Below are 16,084 nucleotides of genomic sequence, written 5' to 3'. Positions count from 1 at the left end.
CAATAAACTATTACTGGGGCGTCCTGTTTAGTAGATGCCAACTTAACTGCTGCTGAGGCACAGGCCATCTTTGAGTAATAGTTTAAATTAAATATGGTTTCTCAGCATTTAATCGCCGGCTTGAATGATGAAGATTTCGACGACACCTTGATTGTAATCTTTATGGGCGAGACTGACATCCAGTTCGTCATCAAAACTGCTACGGCTATCCAGGAAAAGTGAGTACAGTACTGTAGTTTGTAGTATTTTATTTTATACATACAGTTATTCTTTTCACCAGGACGTCTTACTCACTTATTTACCAATCACCCATAAAATAAAATTGTGGGCACTACGAAGTTACATGTGAAACACACCACTAAAGTACAAAATGTGTCTGAAAAAAAAAACTGTTAAATATCTGTCTAATTGCAAACAAAAAATTCATATAGATTTCACTCTTTCCATTATTTAATGACGAGATAATCGTTATGTTCGTCTGACTACAATCTCATCACATCTGTGATGTGTATGTCGGAAAAGAGTGTTTAATGTGTTCTAAAATAATAGAACGACTATTTTAATACTCAGCCCAATTGCGGATTAGAATACATGGTACCCTTATTACAACCAAACATAAGCTCAGGCGTGACGATTACCACACAAATTCGATTGGTCAGGTCACTCCAGTCGCAAGCTATTTTTGGCTAGGTGTGTTAAATGCTGTTAACGTGACTATGAAGTTAGTGTTGCTAGCGCAAAATATTTCGGATCTACGGGACTAAAATTCTGATTACTTTATAGAACGTGAAATCGGCGATCCAATTTTACTTTAATACATTTGGATTGAATGTCGTATCCACCTATGTTATTATGTTTATGAAATGAATCCACCGTAGGATTACTTATTGGATTGTAGATATTATAACCGGTAGTAATAAACATACAAATCCTTTTGGTATATAAAGAAAATTGTTGCATCAGTTACCGGCGTGTTATAATCCAATTATATGAACACACGTTACGTAATAAACATATTACTTATAATAGACGTTATCGTGTATAAAAGTACAAGAATGAATAATATTCTCCAAGCAGAGTCATATCTATATTGAGACTTATCGTGTTTGTTGAAGATACTGCATATAGGCGTAATATACGATATTTATTATTATATTTCCATGAGAGCAGTATTGGCCCAATGGCTTCAGCGTAGAACTCTCATCCCTGAGGTTGTAGGTTCGATACGCTGTACACCAATGGACTTTCTTTCTATGAAGGAAAACATCGCATTTTTGAACAAACATTTTCCTTATAAAAACGTAATAGCGTTTAAACGCTAACCACGAGTAAGCCAGTATATTATACAAATACCACATCCCATTACCGCGACGCATTACATGTGTCTGTGAATGTATACCTATATATATATATATGTAACCTATAGGTTACGTCTGAGTTACATCTCGAACTCTCCGTAATATTGCCTTTGGTTAACATAGGTTTTACACATTGAAAGAAAACAATTTTCTAACTGGATTAAAGCTATTTGTATTATTATAAACTTATAATTATTTTAGATAATTTTAAATTTAATTTCCGACGTTTCGTTTGCTTAACAGCGTGCGTGGTCACGGTGACCGTGTGTGTGTAGTGTGTAGCTTTAATCCGGTTAAATATTGTTTTCTCCGTAAGATATTTTATCGATTACGATTTAAGTGTTATAGTTAGAGCTATATTCTTCCTTTACCTATATAGATTTCCGCAACACGTCAAAAGTGGTCTCATCGAGCTACTGTCACCAACTGCGGCATATTACCCCGATTTCGAAACAATTCCGTTGACACTTGGCGATTCAGCTAAGCGCGTCAAATGGAGGACAAAGCAAAATTTGGACACGCTGTATCTCATGGCGTATGGGCAAGCTCGGGGCACTTATTATCTGATGCTTGAAGATGATGTTACCGCGAAGAAATCGTTCATGAAGGTTTGTGAAAATACATATAAAGTCCAAACCGTTTACGACTACATTGTTTAACAACATACCGGATTTTTTGAGAATAATCAAAGGCGAGACCTTTGAACAATTAACCAACATACCGGGCTCAATTCAATTGTATTACTTAATAACAACGTCATCGGCTGTTACAACCAAATATGAGTTGTCACTTCGACGTCGTTATAATAGATTGTTCACACTTAATTGAAATGTGAAACAATAAATATATGTTACAATTGCTTGGTAACATGCATGTACGATATTTGTTTTATTATTTTAGAATTATTACAAGTGTCATTTTATTAACAAGAATTAAACAGATCAATCATCCAATTATATTTGCTTTCAATTTGATATACATGTCGAATATTTGAACAACAACATTTATGTTTTAGAGCGTGTTTTTTAAATTATCAAACAATACGTAGTCGATTCTAGCTTGCGCGCGAATTCTGTTAAAAATATATATATAATCATGATTTTTGCGCCGTCTCAGCCACCAGCCAGCTATCTTGACACTTGCGAAAGTGATTTAAAAATAGGCTTACAGCTTTACACCGCCTTTTAAAACTTAAGGCATTAAAAACCTCGTAATTTTTCGTCCCGATCCGGGGGCCGAAGCAAGTCACTCAGACAAAACTTGCTACCACCAATAAAGTAGTGATACAGGAACTACTTTTGCACGAGCGCTGATATACTTTTGCTACTTTGCCGACACCGATTATTCAAATAAATATGCCTTGGCTATACTGAACTTTTCGAGCAGTGTTGGCCCAGTGGCATGAACGCGCGACTCACATCCCTTGAGATCCCTTTAATTATGTGCGCATTCAACCTCATACGGTAAAGGAAAATACTGAAAGGAATCCAAATTACTTGAAACTGAAATGGCTGGGAAAAACAAATGATCACGAAACAGATATCTAACTCCAAGTCAAAGGGTTTTAGCGCCAGTTTATTTTTGTTTCAGGATATAAAACATTTCACGGCGGTTACATCTGTCTCGGTGCCTAATTGGTTTTATATAGAATATTGTGCTATTGGTGGCATTGGGAAGCTGTTCAAATCTGCTGAACTCGTGCATTTCATCACCTACGTGCAGCTCTTTTATTACAATATGCCAATTGATTGGCTACTTGAAAGCTACCTGGCTGATCGCGTGTGCACTATTGACAAGACAAGTGTAAGTATATACTAAAATTAAATTAGGTTAGAAAACCGAAGTATGACAAAATAATTTATATAATCTCTAACTGGGAAGGGGCTAAAATGTATGAGATTGAGATTGTTAATATTGATAATCCTAAAATATGATTTTCAGTAATTAATGTTTAATAAATATTTATTTTATAAAAATGCTGTATTTGTTGAGGTTTCAGTAAAAAAATAGACATCGTATAAAAAAAACGTCTTTGTGAATTTTGTGACTTTGTGAACGTCTTGAATTTTATCTTTCAACGAATTTCGTTGAATTTTGTTTGTTAACTAAATTTAAAAAAAAACAGGTTTTATATCTCGTCATTATAAAATTTTTAAGAAGTTATATTATTTAATTTGTATATAACTTTAAGAACAGCGAACATCTTAAACGATTGACCTTTATTAGCTCAATCAATAAATTGGGTTTATAATTGGCTCTAACCGAGTGTGAAAACCCCGATGGCGGAGTTTTGTTCATCGTGTAATTCTGGTAATTATTTTGCTTTGTAGGCTGCATGTGGAAAGAACAAACTTCTAATCCGCCCCAAGTACAAGGAGTCTCTCTTTCAACACATTGGCTTTTACTCTTCTCTGAAAGGAAAGATTCAAAAAGTCAAGGTAGGTACTATATAGATGATCAAGTTTTATCTTTCTTTTATTATTAAAGTTTGGATTTTTATTCTAACTAGGCGGGAAATTTATCAAAGTCAAGATACCCATCTTGGTTGCTTTCTTTAGTCACATAATGATAATTTTTTAGCATCTAATTAATAACGATTATTAGGATTAAGAACATTATAGGCCTAGTGCAGTGTTTAACTCGTAACACTGAGTGTGTCTGTCGCAGCCAACTAGCTTAATTATCCGTTTAATTAACAGCCTAGCCTTTTAACCTAACGGCCTGAAAGATGTTCAGCCAGTTGATTAAACGGCTAGCAAACAGCAAATGACTTGGATCGATGACGTTTCACTTTCTGCCACTCTCAAACTAGAAACGAAACTCGAAAGGTTAAACGGTTAAATGGCTGCTACATGCCCATACCCCAACTATGCATAAAGGTCATAGACCCAAAATAGGTCAGTATATGTTGGGCGCAAAAGACGAAAATAAAATAAATGCACTTGAACTATATTTGCGACTACTCATTAAGATTTTGGTCTACTACAGGACCACACATTCACCGGAGCTTTACCTAACCACTTCCCACACAAAAACCCACCAGCACGCATAGTGAAAACGGACATCGAAGTTTACTCAGACCATTACCTCGGCAATGCCTACAACGGAGAAAACTTCTTTTGGGGTGTTAATCCGAAAGCTGGCGCTACACTCGAGTTCTGGTTCGTTAAGCCAACAGACGTTATTGGGTAAGTTAGAAAAAATTACAACTAAAAGTACTTACAACAAAATAGCTTAAATGTAAACAACAACGATAAAGGAACCTTACAAATACAGATGAAAATAAACATTTATAATTAAGAAAAACACTTTTTGAACGGATTGAAGCTATGTTATTATTAAAAACTTATAATTATTTACATAATTTTATTTTTTTTCCGACGTTTCGCGTGCTTTTCAGCGTGCGTGGTAACGGTGACTGAAGGCAAAAGGTGTTAAATGTCAAAAGTATCACAGATGCAGAGAAAGTTGTGTTATCTGTATTTATTTAACAATACTATGAACATTTATAACATATTGTTTGCCACCAAATAATGTTTAATATAAAATTTCAGATACACGTTCCGCACCGGCAACGGTCTTCATCCGACTGACAAATTGAAGGACGCTGTTGTTGAAATCTACCCTCACAACAAACGACAGTTTATAATGATTGACTCTTTCGACGAATTCGGTCTTGCTGATGGCGTGATTAAACATGAATATAGCCCCCTCGACGCAATCCGTATCCGTGTTAACAAGACTATGACTCACTGGCTTGTTCTTAGCGAGGTAAATCATTTACGTATATATAATAAGTTTTGAGTGCGGGTACAACCTTTGTTTAAATATTCGCGCGCTCAATGGGAATAAAAAAATTTTGTTTGACTTATGAGGACTTGATTTAATTTTTGATGATTGTTTTTAGTGCATTTTAGTATGACAATTACTATATTTTTCTGTTGTACAGGCGATAGTATTACTTTAGCGAATGTGCTTTGCGAAAGAATTCGACACAATGCTCTTTGCCTTTTTACATTTTTTGCTTAGCGTAAATGCGAATTAAGCTAATATTTCGCTATTGCGGCTTAGGGTCTGTAAAGTCTGCATCCGGAACTGTCTTGGTTTGGAGGCCGAGCATTACCTTCCTACATTAATATGAGGGACAGACGATAAGAATATTTGAATGAAGTTTTTTGAGATTGTCTCTGGAATCTTCTGTCTGTTACAAATTGACTATGAATAAGATAAAACAATCTAAACCTTATAGTAAGCTGGGCGTAAAGTGGTTGGTTCTATTACTAAAAAAACCTTCAATGAAATTATTACCATACACAGAATTTCGCAGAGTTTAAAAATTCTGCGCAAGCGTCAAAATTTGTCCTTTTTCAGATTGACCTGAAGACGACTAACCAGACAGCTGCGGAATGACGCCAGGGCTATGCGTACGTCACACGCGTCCCAGTTGTCCACGACAATAACGCGTACAAGAAATACGAAAATCATCGCATTCTTCATGGTTAAAGATCCAACGACAAAGTCTTGAAATATTTTCAGCTGTTTTCATTTTGTGCTTTTCGAGTTTAGAAATTTATTTATGATCAATCGTTTAGTTTTGGTTGCAATTTGTTTTTTCAATTAGTTAGAAATTTTAGCGTATTTTATTTCTTTAAAGGCGTAATTGTGAAAAATTTATTATTTCTGATAGCTTTTGAAATTGTTTCTTCGGTCAATACGTACTTAATTTATTTTGTGTCTATTTTAAAATTTATTTCACGTATTTTTTTTTTAATTTATCAGAATTTCTAATACAACGACAAGGCGGCAAGTTAACGGCAACGAATAATCCAAAGCGGAAAACTTACATTTTTTTTTGTATTGCGATCATTTCCCATATCCGTCAGTAAGATCCAAATACGAAAAGTAACTAATTTTTTTCATTTTGTTATTCTTCATTTGTCATGGTGTTTGACGTGTCCAAATAATTTTTTATAGTCTTTTGTAAATATTGTTTTTGTATATTTTGTTTAATTACTTAAGTTAGTGTTCAAGTTTAAGTTTAAATATTTTTTACGTAACATCATAATGCCTCAAAGAAACTATCAGCAAAACATTGCTTAATACTCTCCATACCAGCGGGAAAATGCACTTTACAATTTTTGACAATCGCATGAACTTTGCTAGATATGAGGTTTCTTTGAGAAGATCGCCTGAATTCATGGCACGCTGAGAGTCGATAAATACCGGAGTAGCTGTGTTTACGGTTTTGTCTTTCCGTACATCCTGATGCGACACAAGCCTCGATCCCGTACGAGTACAGTTTAAACTCCAAATAACGTCACTTGAAAAACCCCGTAAACCATCGTACGGACACGATTTTCTTTTGTCGTTTGCGTAACAACTAAATCGCTACAGTTTTCACTGTACCTATATATTTTACGGAAGACAAAACTTCATTTAGACTAAGGTATTAACCAAAGGTAATTGCATTTAAGTACCAATGTTGTATGTGTTAGTAAAATAATAAAAAATTCACGGTTCACATCACATTATTTTAAAATAAAATACTCATATTTAATTTGTAATTTTCTTACCTTTTATTTTCCCTCGGATCGGATCTTGTATATTTTTTGTTTAATTTTATATAATATGTCTGCCCTTTAAACCGGTTTCCCTATTCGGGACGTTGTTTTAAGATCTGATCTTCTATATTGTAATGACGGCTGTACTCTCGTAGGGATTTGGTGAGGTCGGCAGTCTGTGGTATTTGTATGATTAAGACCGTATACGCAAGTTTGTGTTATTGTCTTAAAAATACTGATTGGTATATTTTTATAAAGAATTTGTAAATTCCATTCTATGCAATTTCGTAACATCAATAAAAACTGTCATAAACCCATACTGACCAGGCTTGAGGGAGGGGGGAGGTGGTGTCATGATTAGCTCGTTGCGACCATGCACATACTTTATCAGTCTATCTAGACACCGTTAGACTTAGTGAAGCAAGACGGGAGCACTTTCTACACGCTCGTGATGCCTCAGCGAGTGTGTACAGCCGTCATAATTTCGCCTATTTCGTGAACTGTGGGTTACAAAAAATAGTTGTTGTCATTCGATGTTTAATATTAATCTTAGTGTAAGTTTTGAAGTCGATACCTCAGTCTGCTCAATTGTCTAAAGACTATAAAAACCCGGACCATCGAGTAAATGTATTTTTTGGAATATTATTTAAACATTCAGTGATATAAATTCGAAAAGACTGAAATTAATTTTCGCGTAAAAATGGCTCAAAACGGAAGTAGTTCTAGTTTGAAAATATAATTCAGATGTATCGATTTCAAAAGACATGCTTAACCAATTAAATGACTAGCCAGTGTTGTACAAATATAAGGTAGTAATGTAGGTTGTGTCGACGGACTGATGTAAGAGACTGACGGTGAAGTATTTGACTCAGGCCATGTCGGTTACCATATACGGTAACCATAATTAAAAACGAACAATTAATATTAAATTCCGTAGGAGAAATTTGCGTATGAATTTAAAAAACTTTAATATTGCTCATTGAACTTCTAAATTTATTACCAATCCCGTAGGGACATTTTTCGGTCAATATTATAATGTAATTTAGATTTCTCATATATAATTAAATGAGGTCGTAGAATTATTTAAATTTACAGGAAGTGTGTGATTCGAGAATCGAATTTGTATACACTAGTTAATCATTTAAAATGTAGCCAAAGTTTGTTAGCCGTAATATTGTGACTGATGTATTGATGTTCTTAGGAATAAGCTTCACTTCTGCTTTTCTATTCCTACATTCATGCTTAAAATTCGGGGAAGAATATAGAATAGGGTTAAAGGCTTATATAACAGAAGTCTACACCAACCAGTCATACATAACACAAGAATGCAATTATTCCGACATGCAAGTCGAAAAGAATACATTCGACAAAATCGATGCCCCAAAGCCAAAGTTAAAGTTAAATTTAGTAATAATGTTCAAACACCCCAATGTTATGGCTTTAAGAAAATGTGTTTTGGTGTTCCATGGTTCCTTCAATATTCAATACATAACGAAGTTTTGCTTCACTGGGGAAAAGATAAGGCTGTCTCTAAATTTGGCCTTCCTATCATTTAAGGGAGCGTTCATGAATAACGTAACGGACTGTGGTTCTTGTAAAGCGTTACGATGCGTTACAGGGGCGGGAAAAATAGTAAAAATTTTCACTTGGTGGTAACGTAACGTTTAACTAAGAGTAGGGGGGGCGGTATAGAACACGTTACAGGGCGTTATGGGTTGGTTATACAAAAATTGCTTACGATCGCTCCCTAACACCCAGTTCAATCAATCGCTATTACCAGGAAATTCTGAATTCAAAACTCTTTTTATAATGGCAAAGTTGTTATTGATCATATTTGCCTATTAACTTGCAAATTTAATTAATACATGGTGTTGCCTTTATACAAAGATTGGGTAAATTCAGTTCTTTTCTGGACAATCGATCTCATGAAAACCACGTTATACAGATATTATTTTCTTTAATGCCACCCCTGTACGAATTAACATATTTAAACTGCAATGTGGAATTGAAAACGGCGTTAAAGAAAATTATATACATTTCGCACGTAAACCGGGCCATGTAATACCTTAACATATACTATGTCTCAATTCGCCTTCTGCTTAGCTTATGTGCTGTGGAAACTGATGAAGTCTTATTTCTAAATCTGTACGCATATTGCATCACCTAATCGCGGTAAGCCGGAGTTTATAAACTCGTCGAACAACTTTCACAAACCTTAGTCCTGATCCACAACTTTCCCAAACCTTTTATATTAATTCGGCTCTATGTTTATTAATTTGTGTTAAACATTCATATTTGTTAGACATAGCACGTTGATTCAATAGATACGTATTGCGCTCTGAGAATGAACGCTAGTACAACGACTTATCACCAAAGACGATGATTTGCATTTAGTTTAGCCATTTAAGTGCATTTTGTTAATTAAATTACAATAGTACGTTTTAAGAGATATCCTATACAGTTTTATTTTTGTAATCTAGAATATTTATACATTTTTGAAGACTTTATGTACCTATAGTTTGACCTAAGGAAAGTCTAGTTTGTAATTTAAAAAGACGATCGAATCGTTATACCTATTATTTAAGTGTTACTTTGTAATCTGCCATGCTACGTTAAGGATATTGTATTCATATAAAATTTAAATATCTGCACAAGTATATACACCCTGATATTATATGTTACATGAAAATTAAGCTCAAAACAATGTTGAGACGAACGATTTCATTTCAAAAATACTTGTACGGATATTAATATGCGCGCGATAAATTGTTTCTACATAACTATTTTCCAACTATTCATCTCCTTCGCTACAAACGCTGTTCCTGTCTAATCAAATAAAAATGTAGTTAAATGTGTATCGATGTTCAACTATGTATTGGATGTAAAAAAAAGTTGTTTTATTTACCATCCCTGACAAATGTTTTTAGTAGCTTAAACAGTTGTTCGGATTAATACCTAGAGAATGCGAAATTCCACCCGTATCACCTCGACGTCCGTCGTTCCACAACTGAGCGTTTCTTAAGGCAATTTTTGCCGTGCAACACCACTATGTGGAACCGGATGCCCACTTAAGTATTTCCGAACCAATTCGACTGAGGATCCTTCAAGAATAGGGCGTTCCAATTCTTAAATGGCTGGCATAGTTCTCGCTATTCAGAGTGTGCATGAGCGGCGGTGTCACTTAACATCAGACGAGCGTGTTTACTTACTGTTATAGAAAAAAAAACAATTTCATAGATATCGTCAAGACAAACATCATACATAACCATTTCGTCGTCATAATATCTCCCTCTTATCTCGAATTAATTAGTTTCTGTCAGCATTATCCCTAGCTAAAATAACAGTTCTGTTAAGTCAACCTATATACTTGTATTAGAGAAGTTTGGATCCTTTGCCTGTACTAAGATTGTTAATACCCAAAAACAATGACATGGGCAAACAGGTTTACCTACCTGTCTACAAAATGAAATAATCAAGGAATTCTGGGACACAAACAAGTGTTATAAGCCTGGATAATTATTACATATTCAATGCGATTGTATTAGTATCTGACAGCATATCAATGTCTTATTAACGGCTACCGGATCTGAGACCATACAATAATGTCGATGTATGTATAATCAAATCGTTATTTTATGCATGTATTTCGAAAAAATAGAGCCATTTTAATGTGGCTTGTCGGACAGTCTCTCGTGGAGAGACTGATTTAGCACTGAGGAATCAGTCTTTCACATAGTCCTTTAACTGGCGTAGCTGTGGCTTTCAACGAACAGAAATCCTTGAAGCAGTTAGGCCGCTCCGTGAAGTCTGAAGTTTTACGCACAGCGGACCAAATGAGCGGCTAAGTCCGGAAATTGAGTCCACACTACTACATTCTTATTCAGTTTCAGTCAATGTTTTCTGCTGATCGCTTCTTTAAATATGTAACATAATGCATAAGAGATTATTTCATTATTTGTTTATTTAAAAAATGTACAGCTTACACAGTAACTTCAATATATATATCGATATCGATATTATGTAGTAATCCTGCTGCATAAGAAATTGGAAGTAAAACGGTAAACAACTATAACCAAACATTCATAAATCGATACAAATTATTAATTTTGTTCATAAGAACAATTTTGCTACTTTAAACAAACTTTTGATATTTTAAACAAAAAAAATGTAAACAACTTTCGTCTGTAACAAACATAAGTTACAATTAAACATCAATTTATACGTAGATTAAGCCTATAATCTGCGGCTATATTAAGTGTGGTAACGTCATATCCGGGCTTTCAAAGTGTTTCCGACAGCCACTGAGGTCTCAGGCCCTCTACTCAGTGTTTAAATTGGTCGAGGTTTCTCCCTTAGTACAGAGCAATTACAGCTTCTCCTTCCTTGGAACAAACTAAGCGCGATGTGATGTCAACATATTGACTGTGAGTTTAAGAAACGAGTTATCTAATTAAACCACCTAGTCAATTATTATCTATCTGAACCTAAAAAGCCTAACATGACATCATGTATAAATATATTCTTAATGAGTGCACTCAGTTATATTTGTCAGTTAATAAAAAAATTGATGTTTCTGCTATATTATGTATTAGATTTGTCAACAGCGTCGCAGCATGCATTGCATTATATCTTTAAATAAAATGAATAAACAACGCTTATAAACCTTAGTACCTATTGACTATCAATGCCCTAAAAGGAGCTGCAGATGGCGTTGCTCCATCAATATGATTCAATGATGGAAGTCCTTCTGGTCCTGGCAAAAGGGAAAATTTCTGCAGAACAGCAGTTGTAAACATGAAGATGTTGCATTTGGCCAGAACATCGCCTAGGCATCGGTGCTTCGCTAGTCCAAATGGGAAGTAGTGATCAGGCAGACAAACTTTGCCATCTCTGATAAATCTTTCCGGTTTGAAGGAATACGGATCAGGGTAAAGGTTATCATCCATCAAAATGTTTGTGTAGTTTGACACGACCATTGTGTCCTGAAAAATAAACGCGTTACTTTTTATTGGTATAAATTAATCACTAGCCTAGATTATGATTGTTTACAGTATAGACATATACCTATACCATATATAGCACGAAATAAATAATGCCTACATATAAAATTATAATTTGTAGCATTTAGTTCCTGCACTGCTGGCTTTCGAGCACTGGTATACCTGGTATTACCAGAGATTCTAGGTTTAAGTTTGGTTGATTGTAAAGAAAAAAGGCACTCAAATCAGAAGCAGAAAGATCTGCCACGTCACTAGTTTCGGCTGACACTGAAACAGTGTTCAGCTGTTTCTAATAATAAATTTATATTTAAATCAAAAAACAATTCTAAATTTACTACCAGTACTCAAAAAGTGATTGAAGAACTCATGATAAACTGTTCGCCGCGATTTTTAATCGTCAATAATTTTGTATTTCAAGATGCTTGTAAGGGGCTGCAATCACTTGCCCATTGAATATACCGCTCATGTAAATAGTGCTTACATTTAAATTCTAATTACCGCCTATAGAAACACTGTAAGCTTGGTAATAACTTTTCTTAGTATTCGTTGCAAAACAGTTGTCCCTCCCATCCCTATTCTATATATATTATATATACCTTTGGAATTCGGTAGCCAGCCAAGGTAGTGTCCTGCATGGCACGATGAGGTACGCCAAATGTTCGTCCCATAAAGTGACGTACACTCTCGTGGATGATAGCTTCGTTGTATGGCATGCTGAATAATTTAGTAATACTGTTAATACATATATATCATATTTTTAATACTTTTTTAACATATATGGAGTTGGGCAGGGTTTTCGCCGTACCTAATTTCATATGCCCAAATGTATAGATATATAATTGATAGTGTGATTATCGAGGAAGGCTTAGATGTATGGATTATGGTTTTGTTTGACAGAAATATATTGATAACTTTTTTTGTAGGTAACAGGGCGTCCTGTTAGATAACGTTAAACGGGCGGGAGCCTTACCTGATACTAAGTGATACTGCCGATAATACAAAATCATATTACCAGGGGTATCGCAAGTGCGTTGCCGGCCTATTAAGAATTGGTACGCTCTTTTCTTGAAAGATCATAGTCCAATTGGTTCAGAAATACATCGGTAGCTGGTTCCACATAATGGTGGTGCGCGGCGAAAACTGCTTTAAATTTTATTTTTAATAATTTCGCAGGCAGAAAACTGCCTCGACATCCGATGATTATGACTCCTAAAATGTAGCAAAAAAATCCAAAAACACAAAATCCACGCGGGCGTCTAGTTAACTATTAAACTACAGATCGATACACGTATTATTATTTTTATATGAGCACTTACCTGTTAATAATCTTTCAGTACAAGAAAGAAAAACTTCCAGACTGTAAAGGCTTACAAATAAGAACTAAAAAGATATCGCGTTTCAGTAGAAAGTAACAATAGTCTTAACTGTTTGTAAAAGCTTGTTGGTTCAATAGATATTTTTATAGAATTATAGTCAAAGGCAATAGGAATTTTATGAATAATCTGTTCTTTGTAAGCTTCTTAGAGAATGGCTTTTGAAATAATGAGGTAAAATCTTCCTATATAAGCGGCATAAATTATATATCTAATAAATGCTATCAACAAAATAATTGTATGTGAACACGTAAGACTCTCAACACTGAATTATTGGCTTACTTACTTTAGCTTATCCTCTAAGGTGGGAGCCCGATCCCTACCAACAACTTCATCTATTTCTTCCTGAGCTTTTTTTTGCACTTCTTGATTTCTAACCAAGTAGCTGAAACAAAAGCTCATACTCTTTGCTGTCGTTTCAGTCCCAGCCATAAACATATCCATGCACATTGCAACTAGCTGATCCTCTGAGTAAGTACGCTTATCGCCAGGTTGACTCAATACTCTTATGTAGACGTCCATGAAGTCTTTGTCCTCGTTACTTGGATGGAAACGTTCTTTGTGGTTTGCTATTTCATCTCGCAAGAATGCCCACAGACGCTCGTGTGTTGCTACGAAGTCTTTGTAACCAGATGCCTTCGGTGCTATCACACTCAGTATAGGAAAATGACTGAATGCACAACCAACCATATCAATAGCAGCAAACAAGTCAAATAACAGATCCTGAAGCTTCACCATCCGTGGATCATCTGGTTCATAACGAAGGCCAGCCATCATTGTCCATAATGTATTTAAAATATACGTGTTGAAAAAGTTGTGCATGTACAGCTCTGCGGAGGTTTTGTCTCCTATAGCTTTTGTCAGGTCCTTTACTAGATGTCTTGCTTCAGAAAATGATATTTCAGACATACCCTTTCGGCCGAAACCGAACTCTTTCAAGTGTTTTATAAGAAAGCGCCTCTGTTCTTTCCACAATTCACCATCAGTTAGCATAACACCTTTTCTTTCTCCCCATGTTCGTGTTTGATAGAATATTCCTTTGGGGCGTCCATCGATATCTTCATTGTAAAGCATTTCTTTATTTGCCTCAAGACTGTTTACCAACACAATGCGGTCTTTACCAATTTTGATTCCTACAACGGAACCATCATTTGAGTACTTATTCGTTACTTCTTGTATACATTTGTAAAGATAACCACATTTGTCTCTGATTCTTTGTATTTCATGTGCACAGCCAAGTATTGGGAGCCATCTTGGGCCAGGAGGAAACTTTGGTGGTTTGACAGTGTCTAAATAGAGGATAAGAACAATGATAGCGATGACAACTAAAATTGTTAACCACATCTGAAACAAGGAAAATCAGAATAGATATATATATATATAGATTTTTTAGGAGCTCTGTAGGATTGCACTATAATTCATTGTAATAAATTATAACTATTTAACACAATGAACACAAATTTATTTTTGATACTTTTATCTTAAACTACGACATCAATTAATCTTTGAAAGCATGTTAATTCCAAGGGAAATACAGTCAAAATGTATAATAACGACATCGAAGGCGAACATTCCTACTCATATCGTAAAAACCTATAGTCGTTGCAGCCGATGACGTTGTCATTAAGTACCTAATACAATTGAATTGAGCCGGGACCTTTTATTTTGGTCAATATAACCGGTATGTTGTTCTAAACGATGTCGTCGTAAATGGTTTTGACTGTATTTCCAATGATCTACGATATTTCCCAGTACCACAATGAAATCACAGAGATTTTCAAGCTTGAAGGAGACTATGATCTCAATGTCGAATGATTTCTCTCCAATCAAGTATTTAAGTAGGTTCGAAACATGCGATTTGGTATTATTTACATTAAATGTTATATGTATCTAATAAATTATAAGTTAAATTATTTTTTTAACAAAATTTTACTAAAATTGTAAAATAAGTAGAAGATATTTTACTTTAACACCAATGTATTTTATGTTCAGTCCCACAAGCATGGATCGCGGGCCAGGCGAAGACAAATTCACGAATGTACATATACTACGTATCGAATTACAATTAAGAACTCTACGGTTTGCTGCTAACCAAAGTATAAAAATCCTATAAACTCCCGTTTCAGTAGTAGTAGTAATATCGGGTAGAATACGCAGGCCTAACACGTTTATCGTACACCTAAAATCTAGATGGCATTGGAAATTTACGCAAAATATATTTATTTAAACAAAATCTTAACCTACATTTTCATTAAAAGTACTGGCGACACGCTTCGATGGCTAGGAAAGTAACGTGGATGCGTAAGAACCGGTAACGTATGAACCGGTAACTAAAATGAATATTTATATTTGGGAAATGGCGAAGTTATTGCTTTGCTCAGCTCTGACATCAGAGAAAGTGTAACATAATGTTACTTATCATAAATTATTGAATTTCAAAAATGAAAAAAATCCTTACGTATTGCCATCATTGAAAATAACAAAACCATTAGAATTAATGTTATTCTAAGTGGTAATCAGTGGTAAGTGAAAAAATATAACACAAGAACAGAGTGTCTTAATAGAGACTGTACGTACTGTCATTAGTCAGTTTATTATTTTAAACTAGCGGACCCGACACACGTCCTGTCTTAACTATGAATATTGATTTCGAATTGGTATCTAAAAAAATGTTTCAGAAACAAAGTGTTTATTCGAATGCTTTATGATATACAACATTCTTTGTTGGTTTTTCTGGTGCGTAAATAAATAGTTTTGTTGGTATTTCGAAACGGGTACACTCGGCATATAAC

The 16,084-nt window shown here is 34.8% G+C and overlaps 2 protein-coding genes across 3 annotated transcripts in view; one reads left to right on the top strand and one right to left on the bottom strand.

The window, feature by feature from the left end:
• Positions 1 to 9,794, top strand: part of LOC123718458 (alpha-1,3-mannosyl-glycoprotein 4-beta-N-acetylglucosaminyltransferase A) — a 42,647-nt gene extending 32,853 nt beyond the window's left edge. For both annotated transcript variants that reach the window (XM_045674965.1, XM_045674966.1), the window contains exons 6-12: positions 106 to 218; positions 1,738 to 1,966; positions 2,949 to 3,161; positions 3,689 to 3,796; positions 4,347 to 4,546; positions 4,913 to 5,129; positions 5,730 to 9,794. In XM_045674965.1, the coding sequence (XP_045530921.1) occupies positions 106 to 218; positions 1,738 to 1,966; positions 2,949 to 3,161; positions 3,689 to 3,796; positions 4,347 to 4,546; positions 4,913 to 5,129; positions 5,730 to 5,768 (1,119 nt within the window). In that variant the 3' untranslated portion in view covers positions 5,769 to 9,794. The remainder of the gene's footprint in view (positions 1 to 105; positions 219 to 1,737; positions 1,967 to 2,948; positions 3,162 to 3,688; positions 3,797 to 4,346; positions 4,547 to 4,912; positions 5,130 to 5,729) is intronic.
• A 1,789-nt stretch (positions 9,795 to 11,583) lies between these two features.
• On the bottom strand, positions 11,584 to 14,636 carry LOC123718765 (probable cytochrome P450 303a1). The gene is made up of 3 exons (XM_045675543.1): positions 13,579 to 14,636; positions 12,516 to 12,633; positions 11,584 to 11,901 (listed from the first exon to the last, which is right to left on the bottom strand). The coding sequence occupies exons 1-3, from the start codon at positions 14,634 to 14,636 to the stop codon at positions 11,584 to 11,586; spliced, it is 1,494 nt and encodes a 497-aa protein (XP_045531499.1).
• Positions 14,637 to 16,084: the final 1,448 nt, after the last annotated feature.

Source organism: Pieris brassicae, chromosome Z (genome assembly GCF_905147105.1).
Source record: "Pieris brassicae chromosome Z, ilPieBrab1.1, whole genome shotgun sequence".
Taxonomy (NCBI): Eukaryota; Metazoa; Arthropoda; class Insecta; order Lepidoptera; family Pieridae; genus Pieris; species Pieris brassicae.
The sequence above is the reverse complement of the archived record's forward strand: the minus strand, read 5'-3'. Positions and strand labels throughout refer to the sequence as shown.